Here is a 22,384-nt window from a genome sequence, read left to right as displayed (position 1 = left end):
ATGGCGATTCAGATTCTGCGAGATGGCAACAAGTAGGATAGAGGCAAGATTCATCAGATAAAGGTATGGAATGATAGGTCGTCCCCAGTACTACTGTATCCATGAAAATTTTGTCAAGTACTACAGGTGGGAAGCTCGGAGTCAGTAGTGGAGGCGGACGCATCATGTGGGTTAGATCAAAATTTTAAGCGGCGCTTCAATCTGAATCACGTGCACAATAATGAAAATGTCGATCATGACAACCATGTGACAGAAAACGTCGGAGCCTCATTTTCTAGCTCTTCCACTGACATCCATAACGGTCTTTCATTTTTAGGAAAGCAGGCTTTCTACACTGTCTTTAATCTCATTATGTCTTGGAAACTTGGCAGGAGCAAGAAGTCTTCAGTCTCCAATCTGTTGACTGAAGACGTCAATGCTCGTTCCGTCACCCCCACTCCCGGAAATCCCGACGGCATTCCCAGTTCAAGGTCTGGCCTTCTTGCTATCCGCGTTCTATGGGCAGAAGGTTTCGCTTTGCCTGCTGGCACTGCTACTCCCGCAGCAGTCCAAAAGGCATTGTCATCCCAGCAAGCGAAAGTTGCTTCATCCGTTTCCCCCTCCAGTGTGCAACAATCGAGACTTGCCAAGACCCGAGGGAATCGGTGGGTTGCACACGTTTAATGTCCGACATGCTTTAATATCATCAACAGGGATAGCATCCAGAGAACTCAATGTTGGTGGCTTCCTTACCTCGTAATGGAGTACGAAGTAAACCAAGTTCTCATCATACCCCTCGGTGGCGACCTCGAGAAACCAGTTTACATGTATCAAGTTCATTTGTAAGTTCCGATTCATTAATGTCCTAACTCTTCTTCCGACGCCCGCGGTATCACAGTGATGTATCTCGAAATGCCGAATTATCCTTACAATGCTATCTCCGAGCCGATGAGCCCAAACGTGGCATTGACGGTATAGCTGACGATCTTGGAAATGATATATTTATGGGAGGAATTAAATTTGTCCCGGACTTTGAGAATATGGGCACTCAGGACCAGTGGTATGACATCGTTGGCGGCACGGGCAAGATTCAAATTGGCGTCGCTTATCAGCCCACTTATGGAGGATCTCTGACCGTTGACGATTTCGAACTTATCACCGTCATTGGAAAAGGCAGCTTTGGCAAAGTAAGTTTTGTGGAATGTTTGATGTGATCCTATGACATGGAATTTTCAGGTAATGCAAGTCCGAAAGCGAGATACGTCACGTATCTATGCCCTCAAGACCATCCGGAAGGCACACATTGTTCATCGAAACGAGATAACACACACTCTCGCGGAACGACTTGTTCTCACTCAAGTGAACAGCCCATTCATCGTGCCTCTCAAGTTTAGCTTCCAATCCGAACAAAAGCTTTATTTGGTGCTCGCATTTGTAAATGGGGGAGAACTCTTCCATCATCTCCAGAGGGAACAGCGGTTCAATGAAGAACGTTCTCGGTGAGGAGAATACCTCAGAAGGAAATCTCATTTTCATATTTCTATCCCTCTAGATTCTACAGCGCCGAACTTTTGCTTGCTTTGGAGCATCTCCATGAGCTGGACGTCGTTTACAGGTACGTTGTCAATGCTACGTCATTCATTAATATGAACGACTAGTTACCGTTGGTCAGGGACCTCAAACCGGAGAACATTCTTCTGGATTTCACAGGACATATTGCTCTATGCGACTTCGGGCTTTGTAAACTCAACATGAAGGCTAACGACAAGACAAACACGTTCTGTGGAACTCCAGAATATCTTGCACCAGAGATCCTGAACGGTCATGGGTACAGTTGAGTGTCCGCTTCATGCACCTGTAACGTCAGTCTGACATTGGGTCTCAGATAAGACGATTGATTGGTGGACACTGGGTGTTCTGCTCTACGAGATGATGTCCGGCCTTCCTCCCTTCTACGACGGTAGGCTTGTGCGGCATCATTTCCAGATTTATTGCTGATATTAAGGCAGAGGTGACGGACAAAATGTACGAAAAGATTCTCCGAGACCCGCTTGTGTTCGGTCCAGAAATCGGTGACGAAGCTAAGAGTATCCTAACCAGCCTTCTGAACCGCGACCCTACTCAGCGACTGGGTGTTAACGGTGCGGATGAAATCAAGAAGCATCCGTTTTTCCACAACCACATCGATTTCAAGAAATTGGCTGAGAAGAAGATTCATCCCCCGTTCAAACCCAGTGTCACCAGTCCAGTGGATGTTTCCAATTTCGACACGGTCTTCACAACGGAAGCTCCTGTGGACAGTGTTGTAGAAGATTCCAATCTAAGTCAGACTGTTCAAGATCAGTTCTCAGGTGTGTGTTCCTTCGTTGATATTGTGAGAGTGTTATCGCTGACCAGCTCCAAGGTTTCTCTTACAACGGCACTAATATGCCTATCAGCCCGGTCTGACAGCCAGTTATTTACCCATTTTAGATTATCATATACCTCGTTGATCTGCTTACATGCTCTGCGCTCTTGATTTATCTATTGGCCTATATTATATTCCCTGTCCATCATTTGTACCTTATGGCATCTAGTCTTGCATTGTCGTCACTCCCTGATACCCTCGTTTGCTCCACTTACATACATTTACTGTTAATTTATAAATCTATTGTCATTTGACCTTCACTAGGTTTTGGGGTGGATATATCTCCTGCTAGTATAGTCTAACACAGTACTCCCATTCTGCCCACCGGTAACCGGTACAGAGGTAGACTGAAATACTGGCGAGTCTTTCCCCATCGATCCTTGCCATCGCTAACGTCAACATCCTTCCACTCCACATCAATGCCCACATCAGCCAAGTGCAACTCAGATACATGTGTATATACATCATAAAAGAGAGGATCTGTCACGAACATTCAGCCACCATGGATCTACAGTCTTAGGAGACGGAGAACTCACTAGTGGCGCCAAGTCCATTGAAAAAACCGAACAGGGCACTGGGTCCTGAGAGTAGATCTGGAAGGTGCTCAAAAAAGCGGCGAAGATCTGAGTAGTCTTCTGAAAAGGTGTCTGATAGTTCGCGTGAGCAAAAGATACGGTATGACATTGTTGACTCCGGTACATACCCGTGTATATCACATCGAATCCCCCGTATTCCAAGAGTTCGTCGGAATTGATCCAGTCCTGCCATTTGCCCTGCAGCACTCTAACTCCCGGTCGATCCAACCAACCAAGTTCCTTCATGTGCTGCAGAACATCAGGGTGGGGCTCGATGATGACATGGTCGGAAGGTGGGATTGGGAGGGATTGGAAAAGCGAATCAATCTACGAATTTATGGTAGGGTAAATGCAAGGGCACGATATCAGACTTACAATTCCCAGTCCAAAGCCCACGTTGAGCACCTTCAATCCCTGCCGTCCACCATCTGGACAGAGGCAATGAACTGTCTCTTCCATAATGGGCCTCTCCCAGCCCATCATCACGCCAACCTCTTCATCATTGTCCAATTTTACAACGCAAATTTCCTGGCCGGTTTCATCGGCTTTGAATAACAGATCAGAAGCCAGAAACATGTCCGTAGAAGCGGCAGCCGAGACATCTGTATTCCTGAGGACCAGGTTAGAGGGCAGTTCTGATGTCGCCCGAGAAGCCAGAAGGGCAAGGAGCATTTCTATAGCAAAAGTGAGTTCTCGAAATATATTGGATAGGGATCCAAGTCACGCACCGGCACGGATGCCCGCATCTCGTATTATCGTGTATAGTTCTTGGCTATTAAAAGAAAGCGCAATATCTCCCGCGGTGTTGTTTAGGTGGTCCACTACATGATAATCAGCGTGCAGAAAATAAGAAGAGTATCAATCACGTACAGACCTGCATTCCACACGGCTCCCTCTTCTAGAAACATCTTGGCGAGACTTTGATTCTGCATGTAAACGGCAGCATGCAGTGGCGAGAGGCCTTCGCTGTCGTTTTGATACCATACCGGTGCGCCTTGGTCGATGATTTCCTTGATGGTTTCCTCAGAGCCACCTTCCAGGATGGTGTTGATGAGATGTTCTCCTAGGATAGCGAGGGCTTCGACAACCCCGTCAGAAGCTGCGTCGTCGCCAGCAAGAGACATTTCGACTTTTTAGATGGTAGAAGATAAAATGTAACGTGGGTAAATATTTTGGACGCGGAAAAAATGCGATCAACGATCGAGCTTAGTACGCGCCGACTACGACTAACAATTTATAGTTATTGCTACTGAAGACTTTATAGACCCATACAACTATCACTATTTGCTCCCACGAAATCCTGCAGCGTCTACTTTCCCGTGGCTTTTCCTGGAGACAAGAAGTAGCTGAGTCGAACGATCCGATTCACCACTGTCAATCAATGAATTACTTCATCAACATTCGATTGCCTTCCCTGCATGTTCTGAAAGGCCTGAGGGTCATACCAATCGATCTTTACTCCTTGAATGGCTTTACACGACACCTCTAACGTTTACGGGATGCGAGGAGGACTGAGTAATCAACGTCGAGGACGGTTCCAGAACTGCCTGCGATAAAGACAGACATAGTGAAAGCAAGACAGTTGTGTATCACAGGACTGTTCATTTTATATAAAACGATCCAGTTCATTATGAGTTTAAAAAGTATAAATACTCACTTATTCGAAACGCAAGTCAACAAGTAATTATTGATCTCGGTAGTGTATATCATGGCGTGCTGGGCGAGTACTGTACATGAAAGACAAATTGTGACAGCTGTCACAGGAACGTGACATTGCCTCTCTGTCGCTACCCGCCATCGAGCTGGCCATCAATGGCTACTTCCAGCTATACCATCTACTCTCATTACAACCCAGAAGACCGCGAGGCTTTGGAACGCGAGACTGGGCAAGTATCCTCATCTTCAGAAGACAATGCTCAGCTTTGGGACACAGAGGCTGCAAGCGCCTACAAGTGTCAAACGGCCTCTGCTCCTCGTTTCGTTCCTGCGACCTCGCAGAGTGACGAATGGGGCCAATGGGGTCGAAATATATCATTTTCAGAGACAGCTGAGGAGGGAAGAGATTCCGCGGTCGCAGATTGGTATCGGTCTCTGTCGAGGATGTCCACATCTTCCACGTCTTCACTCTCACCGTCGACCGTGAACCGGGCACCAGCACTACCAGAAAGGCGGGAACGGAGGAATAAGAATAATTGGTTCATCCAGAATGCTCTCAGGTCGGAACTATCTTCTTCCTCTTCTTCCACCTCTTCTCTCGCTGACATGTTGGCTCGAGACCCTCCACCACGACCCTCTGAAGCAAAGTACAAACCACCGGTTTGGCTGGCCATTGGACCATCTAATAAGGGTTTCTCGATGCTGGAGAAAAGTGGTTGGAATGAGGGAGAGGCTCTCGGAGCTGATGTTGTCAGACGTAGACGGCCAGGACATGCTTTACAGCCTTCCATAATGGTTAGACGGCACCATGCGGAATCTATCGCTAAGGACGATGTGATTGAGGTTGAAATTGGACATGGGGACGGCGAAGTAAAAGAGGTTCGAAAGGTGCAAGTCGTGGACTTGACCCTAGACTCAGATGAGGAGTCAGATACAGCCTCTGATTCTACTGCTGCGGATTCTCTTGTTAAGGAGGACCCCGGAGACGAAGAAATACCGCCATCTGAAGATTCGCCATCATCTGCGCCGCCGTCGACCTCTGAACGTAAAGCGCTTCTCACCCCCATTCCTACTATCTTGAAATTCGATCGCTTGGGCATAGGGTTGAAGGCCAAGACCGTTGGTCCGTACAAGGTGTCGCAGAAACGGGTTTCGCATAGTGCTGCTGCGTTGGCCGCGCATTCCCGGGCGGCAGAGGCCCTGAAGAAACGTCAGAAACTATTTGGGCGAGGACATCGAGGATTCGCTAGAGCGCGAAAGAAAGAAGAGACAAGCAGACGAGATATGCTGGCGTATATGAACACATGACAGTATTATCTTCTAATAGGTTCATTTACTTCACTCACGACCTCCGATTTATCCTTTCCTACTGCGACGCGACATGTAGAATGTGAATTCCGAAAGGTAACTTGTTGTAAATGCCATTCTAAAAATACAAATAAGGTTACAGCCTCGAATAAAAAAGTGTGTAATGCAGATAAAGTGCAGGATAGCAATAATATGTATGCAAGAAAACTTGGCCCGAGATCAAAACTCCGAGAGACAATTAAAAAAAAACGTTTGGCTGTTGATCTGTGTCTCTTCATCGGATCAAGGTATCATAGGTTCCCCCCAAACGCCTTTTGCTGGTTCGCATTTGACATCGGGAACATACATCCGCAGCCACTGGACCATCTCCTTGCTCATTTGATGGCATCGTGTTATATCTATTGTTTTCAGGCGCTGCGGCCCTAAGACTGAAGGAGATCCCCGATTTTGCGGACGGACGCGAGGACGGGAAGCGCTTGAGGCGGATGTAACAGGCGGATGTGCGGCGCGGAATGCTTGAGCGTCCTGGAAACGAGGGTATGAGTTGGACGGAAGACGAGATTCGATGAAGGTGCGAAGAGAATCCCAGTCGAGGGAGGTGCAGCCATCAAGGGAAAGAGACTCAAGCTTAGGGCACACCCAGGGCTGTGAGGATGAAAGACCCTAATGCTGGCCGTTAGTGCGGAAGATAAAGGGAAAAAAAGAAGTGAGCTCGCCTTCAAGAAATTTGACGACGCATCTTCCACATCCACCAATTCCAGAATGACCAGCGATGGTAAACGACGCAAGAGACTAACGAACTTTATCTCGTTAAATAGGCAGGACTCTATACGCAGGCATTGTAAAGGTAGCCGTGTCAGCGCTTGAGAATACAGAAGCTGTAAGATGGGAGTGACATTCTCGAGATAGCACATCTCAAAACTTTCTAGGTTCGGGAAAGTGATTTGACACATGATCTGGCGTGCTAACGCGATCCCCGCATAGTAAAAGGTTATCTTCCTGAGTCGAGGAAGAGGGACGAGTTTTCCAGTGGTCTGCGGAGGCCCATATTCCTCAACGGAGGCAGAGGGATAACAGGGATCCGAGTCAACATCAGATATGTTCCGCAACTCCAGCTCCTCCAATTCTGGACACTGACGGAGAATTCCAAGTAGCACTGGCGCTGATGGAGTAAAACCGTTGAAGTAACCTTCAAGCTTGAGAACAGAAAGCCGGGATACAAGTCGATGGTCCCATCCGAAGTTGAAGGACGTCAAGGAACAGGAACGTAACCGCGGGGTATGACCATTGAAGAGGGGAAGAGGGGGGCTGGAATACCGGTCGTCTTGCATGGATCGGTAAATCCGTATGGACAATGTTTCAAGGAGTGGAGCATCCTCCTGGCACCGAAGAAGTGCAGCGTGGGCCTGTGGACGATTCGGCACGCTGAGGCTGAAAGACTTGGTTCGCCACAGCGCCGGACGAATGAGATCCATGGCGTGGACGACCTGTTCCGTGACGTTGTTCGTGTACTCTGTGCGCGTCCCGAAATTAATGCTGATGTCGAGAGGACACGACTTTGAGCGCTTGAGTTTCCGTCTGGCCCTTTCAAGAGAGTCATGGGGACCGACGGCGATCTTGGACCACAGAACAGGCGTGTCGAGAACAACATCTGCCCAATACCGGCTACAGAAGTACTTGAGCCTTCTGAAGTCACGATGAAAGACGGCACTTACCACACGAGCATTAGCGTCGAGACCAAAACTGGGTTCTCGTCTATGCCTAATACCCCAATGACGAAGATAGACGCCAAAAGTTCACTCGGTAGACGGTGAATGGGAGACTGCAGACGGACTGCTTTCTCGAGATGTGACTCGAGCTCGTGTCGCTGGCTCATGAGAGACGCCATCTTGGAGTCGAGGGAATGGATAGCCTCGCGCAGGTCCGGGATAGAGACATGTTGCATTCCCCCCCGGACCTGACTAGACGGACGCGTGGTGGCATGGGAGGCAGGAAGGGGGGTCCGATTGCGGTGAGCAGTAAAGGCGGACGGCGGAACGCGACGAGGATAGGTCGACATTCAGCAGCGGCCAGAGGGACGGGACAAAGGGACTCTGACCGCTCCTTTTATAGTGAGCCAGGGCACGGACAGCACGAACAACGGTTGAACAGCCTTTAGGCTCGACGGGGAGAATTAAATGACGAGGGGGCGAAAGAGAAGCTGGTTACAAGGGGTTATAAAGCAACTAGCGATGGATTACGATTGCAGAGATAAAGTTGAGCCTCCACTTTGGCTGCCCACCTGGCATTTCTGTTCCGTTACTGCACACGAGGCAAATTTGCATGCCGATGTCTCATCTAAACTGCCGCTGTCGCATCGAAAAGAGGACCAGAAAAGCGTGATGGCTGACCTGCATCGTGGGGCCGTGGAACAACACTGGAATGAACATCTCTGACACGAGTTGACACGAGGGCAAAAACGAGGCGGAGGACCAGGCTCACTTTTTGATCGATACAAACAAGATACAAATTATCATACTTTCTTAGTACATTGATACAATGTTCATCAACCCCCAATCAGATCCTCATGTTTGTTTTCACTTCGTCTTCGACCCGTAGTCATGCCCGCCCCGCTTTTCTGGGCCGTGCCATCCTGTTATACGATCTGACGGCCGATAAGCTTTTCCCCACTTCCATCTATTGTCTACATTTGTATACAATGTTCTATCTTTTTCCGTCGATCAGCTTTCGGGACCAACGTGTGCTTTTCGTAAGGCGGGCAGATACTGGAAAGAGAATATCTGGCACAGTATCTGGGAGATCGTCAGCTGGCGTGAATATCTCCCCGGCGTGACTCACGATGATATCGAGGAACACGGTCAGCCCACTTCCTGCTCCCGGGTATCAGTCGGACTATTTTCAAATAAAGAGACCTTTGCCGAAACCTCGGGCCTTACCTGCTAACCAACTAGCGTTCGTCACCAAGTAATCTTTGTCCATACTCTTTGCGCATATCGACAGCGCGTAAGTGACATTGCCAAAGATGGAGAAGAAGAATAGCGCTGGCGAAAGTCCTACACACCGTGTCTGGAAATTTTTGGCTATGACAGGCGTCAGTGTCATTGAAATTCATGCAATTGCATCATGCCCACGGTACGAACCTATTTGTGGTAGACGTGCACCCAGCTGTACTCGGAGATTAGACGACGCCCCATGAAGAAGAATGCGGACTAACGTATAATACCGCACTAGTCCAACCAAGAATCTGTACGGTCCATTTAAGGCGGGTGGGTATATCACGGGGCTCTTCGTCTTCTGCAGCCCCTCCACTTACCCACCAGGCCAATATACCGGTCGCAAATACGAAAACGACAGCTCCCGCGTAACGAAGAACTAGGACCCTCATGGGAAGGGCGACCTCTATTCGGGCATCTCCGGGCAGTAGAGGGGTAGTTTCTTCGCGGGTACCTTCATCTCGAGAAGTGAAGATAGGGCGACCATATTTCCAGCGGTAGTAATAGACCTGGCATAGCAGAGCGAGGTCGCAAACAGAGTACTGGTCAAGGCGGTATTAATATGATGCTTGAGGAGAATATATGTTGCTGCTCACATAAACTGCAAGAATGATCACTGTAGGCAATAAGCCGGCTAAAGTTGCGCCGACAAAATTACATAGGTCCCCTACCAGCCAGACGAGTACGAACAAAATACTCAATCCTTCCCCAGACTGCAAGGCATAATTTTCATACAGCTGAGGCGAATAGACTATGATCCTAATTCAAGACGAATCAATACCGCAGCTACGAGCCGAAACTCGCTGCAGACTCACCAGCATGCGATGGAAGTCCAGCCCAACTGTTATAGAAAAAAAAAGTTGGTATTGGAGCCTGCAAAAAGACAGAATGGGACATACAATGCTGCTTATTGCACCGTTTGTTTCCAAGTTCATTGTGAACATAAAACGGAGGATAGGCAGAAAATGTGTCACCTGCCAGGGGTCGGCATCTTCCGATGCCGACGGTCGCTGTCTTCGTCTGGTTTCATTGCTCAGCAGTTCACCACGAAAATGGACGACGAGACACTGCGAAGATTTGCGAACCAACTGCGAAAGACTGCCTCTGGAGGTCCTCGTCCACCTGCAGGATTTTTTGCTGGGACAGGCCTCCTTGTTGCCGTCGTCGCGGGTGGTTTCGCGCTGAACGCCAGTTTGTTCAACGGTGCGCGTTCTTTGCCGTTTTTTTGGATAGCGAGCTCATGCACGGAGGACAGTCGATGGTGGTCACAGAGCGATCAAATATACTCGGCAAGTGACCCTACATGTCTCTAATACACTATACTGACCACCCTTCTCAGGTTACACGGTATTACAGAAGAGATCTATCCGGAAGGGACTCACTTGATGGTATTCACTTGGAGCCCTATTTTTGTATCCAACCTGCTGACCTTTTGCAGATTCCCTGGTTTGAAAAGCCGATTCTTTTCGACATCCGTGCAAAGCCGCGGAGCATACCCAGTTTGACGGGCACAAAAGGTCTTCAGTCGTCCTTTAACAATGTTCACATATCTTATGAATCCTTGGGAAGACTTGCAAATGGTTAACATCACTTGTCGTGTCCTCTCACGACCCTCAATACAAGATCTGCCCAAAATATATCGACAGCTTGGCAACGATTACGATGAGAGAGTATTGCCGTCCATCGTCAATGAAGTCTTGAAGAGTGTTGTTGCCCAGTTCAATGCTAGTCAGCTAATTACCCAGCGAGAAAACGTGCGTGTTGCCTTGCTTATCCTTGTCCACTTGGTCAACGTCGATCAGGTTTCTCGACTTGTGCGAGAGCACTTGACAGAGCGGGCGACCAAATTTAATCTTATCCTTGACGATGTTTCCATCACACATGTCGCATTCTCGCCTGAATTTACGCACGCCGTGGAAGCAAAGCAGGTCAGATGCCGTTCGCTTCTGTCATTGGCTGTGCTTATGATTCGTAGGTTGCGCAACAAACTGCATTGAGAGCAGCTTTCCAAGTCGACCAAGCTGTCCAAGAAAAAGAGGTAAGTGGAATGATCTTTGCGAGTAAATGTTCTTCGGTTAACAAGGGTTGCCAAGTCCATCATTGTTCGAGCGAGCGGAGAGGCTCAGAGTGCCGAACTCCTTGGAGAAGCCATGCGACAGAACAAGGGGTTCCTCGAACTTCGTCGGCTAGACGCCGCACGGAGCATTGCAGAGGTGTTGGCATCGTCTGGAAACAGGGTGTTGTTGGACTCCAAGTCACTCCTACTTAACGGTAAGATTATTTCGTTGTCTGTTTGGTTGTCGCACTCAATTGGTCTGAAGTGACTGAGGACATGAAGGACTTGATGTCACCAAAGAAGTAATACAACATAGCAGTTATTCTTATCCTCATACGCAATTCTCAATGCAATCAAATCCTCCCTCTACCTAACATGCATAATTCCTTCCTTCCTTCCTTCCCTTCCTTCCACATCTATATCGCCCAGGGTCTAGGCTGAGAGCTTTGACATTGCCACGGTGCGTCTGGGGTCCGTTCTTCCACTGTTCGAGAGCTTTTTTTTACCGTGAGAGCACCCCGAAATAAAAACCGTGTCTTCAAATCATGATGTCAATCAGTCTCGACGACCTGAAGAGGCCGCTGTTTCTGGAACGGACGTTGATAAATATGATCTTTTTCCGTTCGCCGGAAAGTCATACACGGTCTCAAGACACTTCTACAGAAGGAGAACTGGATGGTGGGAAGTGCCCCTACGGCGAGTAGCACCTGTTACGTTAATAAGCCTATTACTGCGGCAGTATTACTTACGTGTGGACGGCCTCTATTCGACCATGACTGACACACTCAGATTGTTCAGTGCTTTCGGGTGACTGTTCCAGTGCTCGGTCGACGTTCGCCCGCCTAGGCTCAAGCACGTGACAGACGCGTTTTGATCCGTTGCCACCACTGGTCCTGGACAGTGGACACTCACTTCGATTTGACTCTCGCATATTTGGATGACGACGACGGAAAACTGATCCTGCCATGCGGCGTTCGCCAAATCACAAAAGACCAAGAGTACAGGTACCTGAATCTGACGCGACAAGGGATAATGACCTCGGCTACGACTCTGGTGATTCTAAAGGCTCTGGAGCATCGCCATCTAACAGGAAGAAAGTGCGCTGGGAAGGAAATGGAAGTGTAATAGAGAAAGAGATTGGAACCACTGAATCCGACGGTGATGAACTGTCGGTCCCCGAAAAGGTCACTTCGGATGTTTCCCCGCTGATTCGGTGTTGCTAATTCATTTATTAAATAGATATGTCTCACGGCATGGTGTCAGCAGTAAATCTCGTAGAACTTTGTCATCCGCCAATATCTTATTTTGTCGCCCAGTGGTCGTGTAGGGGCGGCGTACTATGATCCTGTGAAGTGTATGGTGTACGTCCTGGAGGATACTCAAGAATCTCAGCATTTCGACCTGATTCAGATAAGCACGTCGTAAATTACATCCTCTATGTCGTCCTTTCTCCTTATCTGTACCCCAGTTCTCGACCAAGCAAAACCTGATGTCGTTCTTACAAGTTCTAAGGCAGATGATTCATTCATCGATGCCCTCCGTGAATACGGTCAGCCCTTTCTAGCCCTGTGTGCGCATATATTGAACGAAATGAAAGCTGACCGATTCGGGGGTGTCTTTCAAATTCGACCTCACAAGGATTTTATTCCCGCTAAAGGACGTGACCGGCTTTTTTCTCTCGAGCTGCTGTCTGAGTTGCCTTCTGCCGACGACGTGAATCCATCGAATATAGGTCCTGACGCTTCACGTGCCAGGGATGCCTACGAATTTATGTCAAAACGAAGAAATCAGGAAGGCGACCCGACTATGAAGCGCTGGAATGCCGCAATCCGATTGTCCAATTTCGCTCTTGTTGATTCCTCTCCTCTTTGTGTAGGTGGAATCGTGCCTTAGTGTACGCGAACCATTCATGATTTGCAAACAGCTGGCATCTATTGGGGCCCTGCTGGATTATCTCGTTCGAGAACGAGTTCTTAATGATCTTGAAGGAGAGGGTACACACGGTCTAGACATCCGGGATATTGAGATCTTGGCCCTGTTTGTCTTCTTCTCCAATCGCTTCCCACTTAATAACCATTGTGGTAGTAATGAAGTCATGCAGATAAATGCTGATGCTCTACAGCAAGTCATCCATGCACATCCGGTATCAAACCTGACATTAGCTACCAGCTCGCTTCAAATCTTTGAAAATGAAAGCCATGCTTGCGCTCAATCCGACAAGACGAAAGAAGGCCTCTCGCTTTTCGGTGCGTACTCCGGATCGCTATAACCTCCTTCCTTCCTTCCTGTTCGACTGTCCCTGACTAAATTCCCTTTTAGGCATTCTTGATACAACGAAGACAACGCTGGGACGAGCTCTTCTGCGCACCTGGCTGTTAAGGCCTTCACTTTCCCTCTCTGTGATTGGATCACGCCACGATGCTGTGGAATGCTTTATGCGGCTCGAAAATATAGGGTTGACAAGCTCGTTACATGGGCATCTGAAGGGTATCAAAAACGTGCCGCGTATGCTCGGAATTTTGAAAGATGGTCGAGGTAAAATATCCGAGTGGCAGGGTCTTGTCAAGGTACGGGTGTCATGAATCTTATTCCATTTGTCTGAAATCTTAGTGTAGTTTACGTTTCATTGCGCGATGCTCAAAGACGTCCTGACCGAGTTACATGCAGCAAGCCATGTCGATGTTGTTAAGAAGGTAGACATTTCTTGCGTGACGCACGATTTACATGAGTAACTTCTCACCTGTTAAGCTTTTTGACGTCTTGGACATTGCCTGCTTTCGCGATGTGGGCAACAGAATAAATGAGACTGTACGATAGATGCCATCGATCCTGCAGCAAGAACGCACTGCTGAAATACCTGTCAGGTCGATTGGGAGGAGTCATCTCAGGCTGGCCGTGTTTGCGTCAGGCCCCTTATTGATGAAGAGTTGGATAACCGAAAACTTGTGTATTACGGAATTGACTCTGTGCTGGTAGGTGCCATTCCAGTCACGCAGATCCTACTGAGCTTCGTCCGTCAATAGTCAAAGGTGGCACAGCAAATGAGCCAGCTAGTACCAGCCGATTATGCACCGTCCCTGAACATAGTTTATTTTCCCCAACTTGGTATACCAGTCCTTCAATCCAATCCAAAGCACGTCCTACTATCGATCTCTCAGGTTTCCTCGTGTGTATACCGATGTTAAAAGAGTGGCGGACGGAGGCTGGAATTACCGTTATCGATGGATGGACGTTCCAGGTACGTCCCATTCAGGCAACTTTAGACGTCGCACGACCTACTCTTAATTCCCCGTTTTTTTAGTTCTCGTCCGAGTGCGTGTAATTGTTTGCGAATTATACATCTGTTGACACTTAATCAGGTCCCACGTTTATTTCAAATCTCAGGAGATGCACGGTAAGAGCCGTTAGGAAAATGCCGACTCTGTTAACACTAGTTCCTCCAGATATGGACGCTCACATAGGCGATCTCCACTCCCTCATCGTAGACCGGGAAATTGAAATTATACAGTCCCTCCTCGGGGACATTTTGGTCCATTATGATATCATGACACATGCATGTGATATTTGTGCTGAACTCGACTGCCTTCTCGCCTTTGCAGATGCTTCTAGATTATATGGATACCGGAGACCGACCATGGTCCAACAGAATATCATCAACATCAAGCAAGGAAGGTAAGCCGTTTGTTTGTTTCCGTTGAAGAGACTCAAAAGACATGTAATCAGACACCCCTTGCAAGAACAAGTTGTTGACACCTTTGTTCCCAACGATGCGCATTTAGCTGGGGGTTTCTGTGATCCTTCTGACCTCCTCTCCGATAATATTCGTTCTAGCGATATAGCGTGGAATAGCGTTGTACTTTGCACAGGCGCAAATGCTTGTGGGAAGGTATGTATCTGTTTGTCGGACCTCAAATTCTTTAATTCTATCTATTTTCAGAGCGTTTTCTTGAAGCAAGTTCGTGCCTCACTTATAGTTCGGAAGGTAATTCGCTCGAACTTCGCATGAACAGATTGCGATGATCCAATTCATGGCCCAGGTCTGGTTTTACCTTCATAAATGCATCGTGTTTAGTGGCTGACAGTAATTCATCTCCTTAGATAGGATGGTAACTTCCGCAAATCCCTACATGCTTTTCGAAGCTCACGCTTAGCACAGCTTCGTTCCTGCAGACTCCGCCACACTTGGAGTTGTCGACAAGAGTAATGCATGATCTGTCCTGCCAAATTGCTGACACCTTATACGAGATAGTTTTCACTCGTATATCGACTACAGAATCGGTGTCCAAAGTAGCTATAACTTCTGCTTCCTCCTGGATGGACGTCATCTATGCTCTTGGTTTCTAGGTGCAATCTGCGTTTATGATTGACTTGAATCAAGTGTCTCTAGCTCTGCGAAACTCGACTGCTCGATCGCTGATTCTCTTGGATGAATTTGGAAAGGGCACTCTTTCTACAGGCTCGTACTTCCTTTCCTCCACTCCTACCCAACTCTACCCTCCTATGCTGTTTGACTGGCGGGCTTGCTGATTTAACGGTAGCTAGACGGCGCCGGGCTTCTGTGCGGCGTGCTCAAGCACCTCATGGATCGCGGAGCGAACTGTCCAAAAGTCCTCGTAGCAACTCATTTCCACGATGTATTCAGAGAAGAGCTCTTGGATCCAGATTCGACGCCCATTACTTTTCTCCATATGCAGGTCCTCTTCACGTCAAGCACTGGAACTATCCTCGGATCACGGGAGTCAACACCTTCGGCTAAGACGGAGTGGGATAGAAGTAGTATAGACCGACAGGTCAATCCTGGGGAGAAGATCACGTATCTCTATAGGCAATATCTTCTTGTCGCGCTCCTCATTGTGAGGCTGATCAAAAATTTCAGAGTAGTGGAAGGCCTTTCGCTGGTATCTCACGCTGCTAAGTGCGCTGAGATTTTCGGGCTACCTAGTCGGGTTGTTGAGAGGGCGCAGCACGTGAGGTATTCTTCATCTACTGTGTAGATGAAACGTCAACAATTAACAGCCATTTCAGCGATATGATATCGAACCACAAACTCAGTAGATTACTGGACGAAGAAATGACAGAGGAAGAACGTAAAGATCTGAAAGATGCTGAGGCCGTTTGCCGCAGATTTCTTACTTGGGACCTCGAGAATGAAGACGGCAGCATCAAAAGGCGATTGGCAGAAATACTCGGGAGACCGACGGACGAAGAATAGTAATTAATAACATACACTATACGGAACTGTACTCGTACTGGAATATAGGATCTAACTGATAGCGAGAGAAAATGGAAATTTATGCTGCCTTGTGGATTTCTACCCCAGCGGGGGCTCCCAAAGCTACAGAAGGAGTAAGTAGTGAAGCCTGACAAACTCGGAGCAAACTTACCATTCTTGATTCCTCCGTACATGAGGAACTGTGAAGAAACAAGTCCAGCAGTCATAATCATTCTGGGTCCTAAACCCGCAAACAGGCCTTTAAACCCAGCTTCTCGAGCCAGGACTGCCAAACGATGCGTCATGGAACCTGTCGGACCGTGTCCTTTATTGATCTGGCTTAGAAGAGTATCGGCTGGCTACATAATCTCATTATCGTCAAGTTATTTGTAGTAGAGGGCAAAAAACTTGCATGGCTAAGAATAGCGGCAGCAAAGCCAGCGGTAATGCCGCTGCTAAGAGAAAGTCCGAATTTATGGGTGTCAGACAAGGAACGTTTCGTCTCTTCAGACATGCTCCGGTACGCTAGCTCGTGACAAAATTCGTTCACAGTGAATTGACCGATAGCGTATGGGATTTGTCTACATCCGTCAAACACGTAGTAAGAATGGTCTAGCGATGACTCACTTGCAGAGGATGGGAAGGAAACCAGCATAAAGCTGAGACACACCGGCTTCCCGAGACAAACGTGTAAACCCGCTGACAATACCAGTGGCGTACCCTCGTTCCGATACCATACGAATTCGAGTTGCTTCCAGGGGTGTCAAAAGGATGTCAGCAAAGAATCTGATACAAATTCATAAAAATGCTGGGCGGAAAAGAAGCAAAGAGAAATATCTCACTCGGCGATACTCGCTGCACCCAAATAAATTGCAGTACGATATTTTATCGCCGTCTCTTGATCTCCGGAAAACTTGACGAGGGTGAGTTTCCAGAATTCGTATCCAGCAAACTTCACCCCGCCCTGGGCGAAATAACCGAAAGCTGTTGGACCGAATCCAGTGAGAAGGGTTGATACTCCTTCATTCGCAATGGCATAGCGTGTTCCAGACACAAATCCCAAACCCTTGTAGGACGGGTCGATCTGTATACGAGTCTTCACGACGTCGATAGCTTGATCAATAATCAGTGTCCGATAGATACAGCAGTCCAGTAGATAGACTTGCGGGTCATTGCACCATGACTTATCCTATTTTTCTTTTTCGTCAATGCTCTTCAAAAAAGATGAATTATCACTTACGTGCAACACAAAGCACCCGCAAGAAAGAAGGAACTGTAATCCTTCGACGAAAACTGGGGTAGTCCAGTGGACTTGACAAATGCCATTATGAGTGGAAGATAAGAAATAGAGGTGTCGTATATACCGGTTTGCCAATATTTGTATGGGGACCATGACGGGCATGAGCGGCAAAGAGATAATTTTAGGCGCAGTGATGTCATTGCAACACGTCAAAAAATTCCAAATTTTTTATTATAAATTTTTAGAATCGCACTTTGCTTTCGTTTTCTTCAAGTCGAGTCGTCCCGCCGGTATTTTCTCCCTTTTCTTTCATGTTGTCCGGTACTGTACTGATTTCTAACAGCTGATAGAAATCCAAACACCGACTGAGATGGAAAAGCCCGGGCCGCTGGTTCGCTAGCAGCGGCCCAGTAATGACCTATATATGCTGATTGACATGCTTTCATCTTCGCCTCGGCAGCGGCCAGACGAGGACCCTCGACCTATTATATGAAGTCAATGCGGCTAACCAGAGGATGTATGAAATAAAAATTTCCTCATCATTGCTAGATGAATCATGCTGTGGTGAGTGAACCTGACCACATGGACCAATCACCGTATACTCATTGTTGTCTTGTCTTGATGGCAAGACGGCAGCACTTTCGGCGCGTGTATATGTGGCCTAACAGACACTCACTCGATAAGTCTTAGAATCACTATGGCTACCGCGTAAGAAAACAAGCACGCGTAAAACATGCCTCCAAGCCTTCCGTTCTCATGTCTTCCTATAGCCTAGAACTAAGTCCCCGGTGGCGTTGACGAAAAGCTGAATGTCAAGTTTCAAAGGTTCCGAGAAAAGAAGCAGATCTCGGCGCTCGGTCTTTTAGTGTTTCAACGGTGAGAACAGATAGTCTCTCTGGCCTCATGTTGGTTTCCTTGATCACACAATGGAAAGCATAATGCCATGCTGCTGTCAATCTGCCCTTAATTTCCGGGTCTCAAGCCCTGGAGATGCCCTCTGATCTCATTGTGAACCGCTCGAATTCACAATACGTTTACGGGCGTTGCAGGCGACCGGCCTTGTCCATTCGGCTGACCGTGGGCGTCTATTAGATGCTTTTGTTATCCTTTTTTGAGGTTGTTCTCTCGGAAGTCACAGGATGTCAGCGTGGATTTGTCCCAAAATGACCTTGTGTTGATATTTTAGAATATAAAGACGCGGTCATTCAAGCTTTGCTATTATCACCGGACCTACGAACGCAGACATGTCGCGACGACCTACAAACTATTATGCGATGCCTCGGTCTTCTACACCAGGAAGGCCTCCCCCACAACAGCAGCAGATGAACTACGCGCCACTGCACTCTCCTCCTCCTGGACAGGCTTCGATGCAGCCTTCCTATAATCACTCCCATTCATCCGGTAGTGGAGACTCAGGTGACGAGGATTCGACAGAGATATACAATAGAGGTATCCATGTCTATTTCCAGATCGCTTCCTTCGAAGCCTCCAGCGAATACTTGGCCAATCCGAAGACTGCGCTTGGACCGCTTGTTTCTACCCTAAGAAGTCATGGTAGCTGGCTCGATGTGTAAGTTTATGATCTGTTATGGCGCCTTCGTCTCTGATAGTCGTTTCATAGTCTTCATTATGGTATAGAAATCGAGAACCCTAACCGCGGGTTTATTATGATCGGTGCAACCCCACTTCCCGTCTTCCCACCTTGTGATATTTCGATTAATAAGTAACCTGTAGCATGGCCCGATCCTGATGCCGCCTTGCGAACCAATGACTACAACAGCGTTCTCAGGATAGCCGTCAGGCGCAACACTATTAAGAAAGAATATTGGCTTGAGGCTGATACCTACCTCTGGGGCGTTCTATCGGCGCCGACCGTGTCTTTCTCTGTTGTAAAGCGCAGAAGAGGCGAGTCAAGGAGGCTCATTGAAAGCACCGCGGTATGGTCGAGTGACGTTCGGCGGTGCCCAGGATACCGAGACCACTGGTTCCAGTCAAACATTCTGTCCGAAGAAGGAAGAGAATTTATCGTCATGATCGGATGGGATGGCATTCGGGTAAGACGTTTACGCGGGCGCTGAGCATATTCTGATTTATTTTTCTATGTATCTAGGCCCATCAAGATTCAAGATATATGCCTGCGTATCAAGAATACTACAGATCTGTTGAGGACTTGGGTTCTGTGGACACGATACATGTAAGGTTGACGAGGTACTCGGTCTATATTGACTAAGGAGGAATTGTTGTCCCGGTGCTGCGTTATCCTAAGTTTTAGGGCGGAATATTCCCTATATATGTCCCTTCTTTCTCTCTTTTGTGGCTCCCTGAGTCAGTCGACGTACACGCTAATACATACTGTGATCTGCCGAGCTGTCCTCTGCCTCTTCCAGGATGATTCTTCCGGTTGTAAGTATAGCCCATTGAGAGTTGCTACACAATATGGCACCACTAACATACACATGCTTAAATTACCCTTCATAGATGCGTTCTAGATATATGTAGTACATCAGTGCGACCTTTTTTTTGTCTGTTCCCCGAAATTCGGAAAAAAAACACAGGATATTCTGTCTCGGGCCTGCTCTTTCTGTTGAGTTGACGCCGACTGAATGTTTTCCTTCGTATGTTCTACTGTGAGCAAGGCATCCGAGTCTAAAATGACGCGTGCGAAGTTGCCTTCCACTCCAGTCTGGCAGCTTTCCCGTGATCCACGATGCGGCGTTCCCTCAACATTGTACCGCCATCATCTCTTAGTTGGCAATGCCAGACTTTGAACTAATCATTTTCTCTGCCTCTGAGGCTTACAAGGCCAATCCGGCTGAGTCCATAAAGCCAGTGGTGGAATGGATAAAAAACGTCGAGGGTTTACTCAGGCAAGTATCGCACACACCTTGACGTCGGCGGGCTTGATTAATTTGTTCCTTCCTTCTGCACTGTCAGCTTCCAACATGGCCTCCAGGTTGAGGACAACAAGCTCGGTTACTTATTTCTTGGTGAGTCCTCTCTCGTCGGGCAGTGATTGTCAGTGATCATCGATCATCATTTACATCTTGTTTATTAGGCTGGGTGTCCATTGAAAGGCATAAGGCTATGATGGAAGCCGAATCGTACAAGGAAATTATCTCTTTACTAGGGAAGCATGTCCTCGCTCCCGGGGCGGGAATCGATATGCAGCACGTCACCTACGCAGACCTTCTCGAGGGGGTTGTTTCTGCCCCAGTCACCGAGATTGCGATCTTCAAGCGCAAAGAAGGAAAAACAAATGATGAGGTTCTCAAGCTTTGGTCAGAGGTCTTCCAGCCAACCATAAGGTCCATGGAGGGCCACCATGCAGAGGCACTGGGTCCGAGTATTGAGAACGAAGGAACCTTTGTCCTGACCGTCGGATGGGAATCCGTTGAGGTACGTACTATATCTGGGCACATGCTGTATGTAGCTCTTGCTTCCTAACGTCCGATTCGGCGATAGGCCCATAATGTTGCTATAGCCGATGAAAATTACCAGGCTAAAGGGGCGATAATGTTCGGCGTCGTCGACCTTGTTGGCTATGGTCATGTCAAAATCTTAAAGGAGATTTAAAGAGCGGAATTATGGTGGAAGATTGTTATCTTTTGTATAATCGGATATCTGATCAAGCATGAATGAATGGCCTGGGTGCATTCCCATCCATCTCAGATTTCCGAGTCCTTGTGGTGTTGTACTCTGGTCTGTACCAGATGATCCACCTGCAGTTCATTATCCTTGCAGGTGCTCCATTTTCCCGGTACTCAGCGTGTAGAATGTCCCTTTTCAGATAAGGGGGCCCAATCTGATACACAGACGGAAACAACTTTGTTCCACCGAACCCTTTCGACTAAAAGTAAAATTTGTTTGAGGTCTGAATTCGGGCAATGTCTGGAAGTGGGTCCAAGGTGGACGCGACGCGATAAGATATGTCACGTGATATGAACACCGACCTTGTCTGTCTTTCTTTCCCATGGCGCCAATGTCAGTGTCACTTCCCGGCCACCCGATCAGATATTTATTAGATCTATTCATATAGACGGGACAAGTTCACGATACACTCCAAGGCTGTAGTTTGCCAGGATGTTGAGCTTAGAGGAGACATTACAATTGGATCCGGTGGGTTCATATTTCTAACAATATGGTCTTTTGTGTCAATTCCATGACGATAGGAAGTATTGTGCATCCGAAAGCGACCATATTCGCTATCGCTGGCCCTATTGTTATTGGGTCAGGTTGTATCATTGAAGAAAGTGCCATCATAGTGAATCGGTGCGTCGTGTTTGTTCGTCTCTTTCTCTTCATCACATTGAATGACTGTGCGTAGACGAAAAGAAGTCATGCGTATCGGGGACGATAATCTCTTTGAGATTGGTTGTCGTACGTTGTCACCACTTTCCCAGGAACCAAACCTTTTACATACCATCTAGGCGTCGAATGTCCATCAATAGGTGACTTCAACACCATTTCGACACGTTCACGAGTTCACCATACTATCCGAATATCCTCATTTTGCGCTATTGGTGCAGGATGTCTCCTCGTGCCCACCGAAGATGAAGTCCTGGAGGATTACACCGTCGTTTACGGACCAGCAGCCGACCGGAGAAAATGGAGCGGAAGAGGCAAAGTGCAGGAAATTGATCTGAGGAGAAAACATGCAGAATACTTGAGGGAGATGCTGCCCAAATTCAACCGGTTAAGAAGGGGAGATGGAACGTAACGCTATCGCAGGCACTCGTTCGTCGCTGTCGGACTCTATTCATGGTTATGTGTTCTCATCCCTTCTGCTTCGTTGTTCAAGAACATTGTGATTTTTCGTAAGCGATGTCTTCAACAACGTTATGCCAGTCGTTTAACTGGACATTTTCTCGGTTGGTGTGCATGGTGATCTCCGTCATCAGTTAAATCGTCAAGTAGGATTGAACTTAGCACCTTCGATTGCGTTCAGATTGAGGGTGACG

General features: G+C 47.7%; 11 protein-coding genes across 11 annotated transcripts; 7 read left to right on the top strand and 4 right to left on the bottom strand.

Moving 5' to 3' along the window:
• The first annotated feature begins 295 nt into the window (after positions 1-295).
• Positions 296-2,722, top strand: BT62DRAFT_975392 (AGC/Akt protein kinase). The gene is made up of 9 exons (XM_043189188.1): positions 296-644; positions 693-821; positions 878-1,166; positions 1,216-1,478; positions 1,532-1,594; positions 1,652-1,812; positions 1,865-1,939; positions 1,989-2,330; positions 2,384-2,722. The coding sequence occupies exons 1-9, from the start codon at positions 352-354 to the stop codon at positions 2,425-2,427; spliced, it is 1,659 nt and encodes a 552-aa protein (XP_043034374.1). The 5' UTR covers positions 296-351; the 3' UTR covers positions 2,428-2,722.
• Positions 2,612-4,115, bottom strand: BT62DRAFT_937655 (arginine methyl transferase). Its single transcript, XM_043187368.1, has 6 exons — positions 3,836-4,115; positions 3,690-3,782; positions 3,337-3,635; positions 3,090-3,288; positions 2,923-3,033; positions 2,612-2,866 (listed from the first exon to the last, which is right to left on the bottom strand). Exons 1-6 carry the CDS (start codon positions 4,083-4,085, stop codon positions 2,685-2,687), a joined length of 1,134 nt encoding a protein of 377 aa, XP_043034373.1. The 5' UTR covers positions 4,086-4,115; the 3' UTR covers positions 2,612-2,684.
• A 649-nt stretch (positions 4,116-4,764) lies between these two features.
• Positions 4,765-6,127, top strand: BT62DRAFT_937653 (uncharacterized protein). Its single transcript, XM_043187367.1, has one exon. The coding sequence runs from the start codon at positions 4,774-4,776 to the stop codon at positions 5,923-5,925; it is 1,152 nt and encodes a 383-aa protein (XP_043034372.1). The 5' UTR covers positions 4,765-4,773; the 3' UTR covers positions 5,926-6,127.
• Positions 5,922-7,870, bottom strand: BT62DRAFT_1047222 (uncharacterized protein; the record flags this gene model as incomplete). Its single annotated transcript, XM_043178492.1, is given in 3 exon segments — positions 5,922-6,570; positions 6,588-7,590; positions 7,641-7,870. 3 exon segments carry the CDS (start codon positions 7,868-7,870, stop codon positions 6,208-6,210), a joined length of 1,596 nt encoding a protein of 531 aa, XP_043034371.1. The 3' UTR covers positions 5,922-6,207.
• A 776-nt stretch (positions 7,871-8,646) lies between these two features.
• On the bottom strand, positions 8,647-9,876 carry BT62DRAFT_989127 (PQ-loop-domain-containing protein). Its single transcript, XM_043190139.1, has 6 exons — positions 9,818-9,876; positions 9,734-9,759; positions 9,515-9,677; positions 9,140-9,460; positions 9,066-9,090; positions 8,647-9,005 (listed from the first exon to the last, which is right to left on the bottom strand). The coding sequence occupies exons 1-6, from the start codon at positions 9,860-9,862 to the stop codon at positions 8,824-8,826; spliced, it is 762 nt and encodes a 253-aa protein (XP_043034370.1). The 5' UTR covers positions 9,863-9,876; the 3' UTR covers positions 8,647-8,823.
• On the top strand, positions 9,818-11,607 carry BT62DRAFT_566052 (uncharacterized protein). Its single transcript, XM_043181418.1, has 8 exons — positions 9,818-10,121; positions 10,174-10,207; positions 10,258-10,435; positions 10,488-10,846; positions 10,894-10,956; positions 11,012-11,189; positions 11,240-11,481; positions 11,534-11,607. Exons 1-7 carry the CDS (start codon positions 9,916-9,918, stop codon positions 11,278-11,280), a joined length of 1,059 nt encoding a protein of 352 aa, XP_043034369.1. The 5' UTR covers positions 9,818-9,915; the 3' UTR covers positions 11,281-11,481; positions 11,534-11,607.
• Positions 11,608-12,001: 394 nt separating this feature from the next.
• Positions 12,002-16,228, top strand: BT62DRAFT_1080549 (uncharacterized protein). The gene is made up of 27 exons (XM_043179591.1): positions 12,002-12,158; positions 12,214-12,239; positions 12,291-12,388; positions 12,443-12,523; positions 12,572-12,846; positions 12,899-13,011; positions 13,060-13,095; positions 13,144-13,220; positions 13,294-13,541; positions 13,590-13,667; positions 13,723-13,782; positions 13,839-13,946; positions 13,998-14,079; positions 14,133-14,212; positions 14,276-14,286; positions 14,334-14,368; positions 14,418-14,646; positions 14,698-14,860; positions 14,912-14,929; positions 14,985-15,011; positions 15,073-15,080; positions 15,131-15,174; positions 15,224-15,261; positions 15,319-15,430; positions 15,517-15,799; positions 15,851-15,946; positions 16,000-16,228. The coding sequence occupies exons 3-27, from the start codon at positions 12,331-12,333 to the stop codon at positions 16,184-16,186; spliced, it is 2,547 nt and encodes an 848-aa protein (XP_043034368.1). The 5' UTR covers positions 12,002-12,158; positions 12,214-12,239; positions 12,291-12,330; the 3' UTR covers positions 16,187-16,228.
• BT62DRAFT_937648 (mitochondrial carrier) lies at positions 16,040-17,551 on the bottom strand. The gene is made up of 7 exons (XM_043187366.1): positions 17,427-17,551; positions 17,353-17,375; positions 17,029-17,299; positions 16,814-16,972; positions 16,599-16,767; positions 16,359-16,545; positions 16,040-16,309 (listed from the first exon to the last, which is right to left on the bottom strand). The coding sequence occupies exons 1-7, from the start codon at positions 17,510-17,512 to the stop codon at positions 16,266-16,268; spliced, it is 939 nt and encodes a 312-aa protein (XP_043034367.1). The 5' UTR covers positions 17,513-17,551; the 3' UTR covers positions 16,040-16,265.
• Positions 17,552-18,207: 656 nt separating this feature from the next.
• On the top strand, positions 18,208-19,893 carry BT62DRAFT_565184 (uncharacterized protein). The gene is made up of 4 exons (XM_043181417.1): positions 18,208-18,996; positions 19,048-19,100; positions 19,161-19,480; positions 19,537-19,893. Exons 1-4 carry the CDS (start codon positions 18,671-18,673, stop codon positions 19,654-19,656), a joined length of 819 nt encoding a protein of 272 aa, XP_043034366.1. The 5' UTR covers positions 18,208-18,670; the 3' UTR covers positions 19,657-19,893.
• Positions 19,894-20,145: 252 nt separating this feature from the next.
• Positions 20,146-21,010, top strand: BT62DRAFT_937645 (uncharacterized protein). Its single transcript, XM_043187365.1, has 4 exons — positions 20,146-20,293; positions 20,361-20,413; positions 20,482-20,822; positions 20,889-21,010. The coding sequence occupies exons 1-4, from the start codon at positions 20,181-20,183 to the stop codon at positions 20,997-20,999; spliced, it is 618 nt and encodes a 205-aa protein (XP_043034365.1). The 5' UTR covers positions 20,146-20,180; the 3' UTR covers positions 21,000-21,010.
• Positions 21,011-21,463: 453 nt separating this feature from the next.
• Positions 21,464-22,143, top strand: BT62DRAFT_909655 (trimeric LpxA-like protein; the record flags this gene model as incomplete). Its single annotated transcript, XM_043183752.1, has 4 exons — positions 21,464-21,546; positions 21,600-21,695; positions 21,751-21,803; positions 21,854-22,143. Coding segments are annotated over 4 exons (522 nt in total), but the record flags the coding sequence as incomplete, so codon positions are not given.
• Between the last annotated feature and the right edge of the window lie 241 nt (positions 22,144-22,384).

Source organism: Guyanagaster necrorhizus, assembly GCF_019112545.1.
Source record: "Guyanagaster necrorhizus MCA 3950 unplaced genomic scaffold BT62scaffold_44, whole genome shotgun sequence".
Lineage (NCBI taxonomy): Eukaryota > Fungi > Basidiomycota > Agaricomycetes > Agaricales > Physalacriaceae > Guyanagaster > Guyanagaster necrorhizus.
Note: the sequence above shows the minus strand (reverse complement) of the source record. Positions and strands in the feature narration are given on the sequence as shown.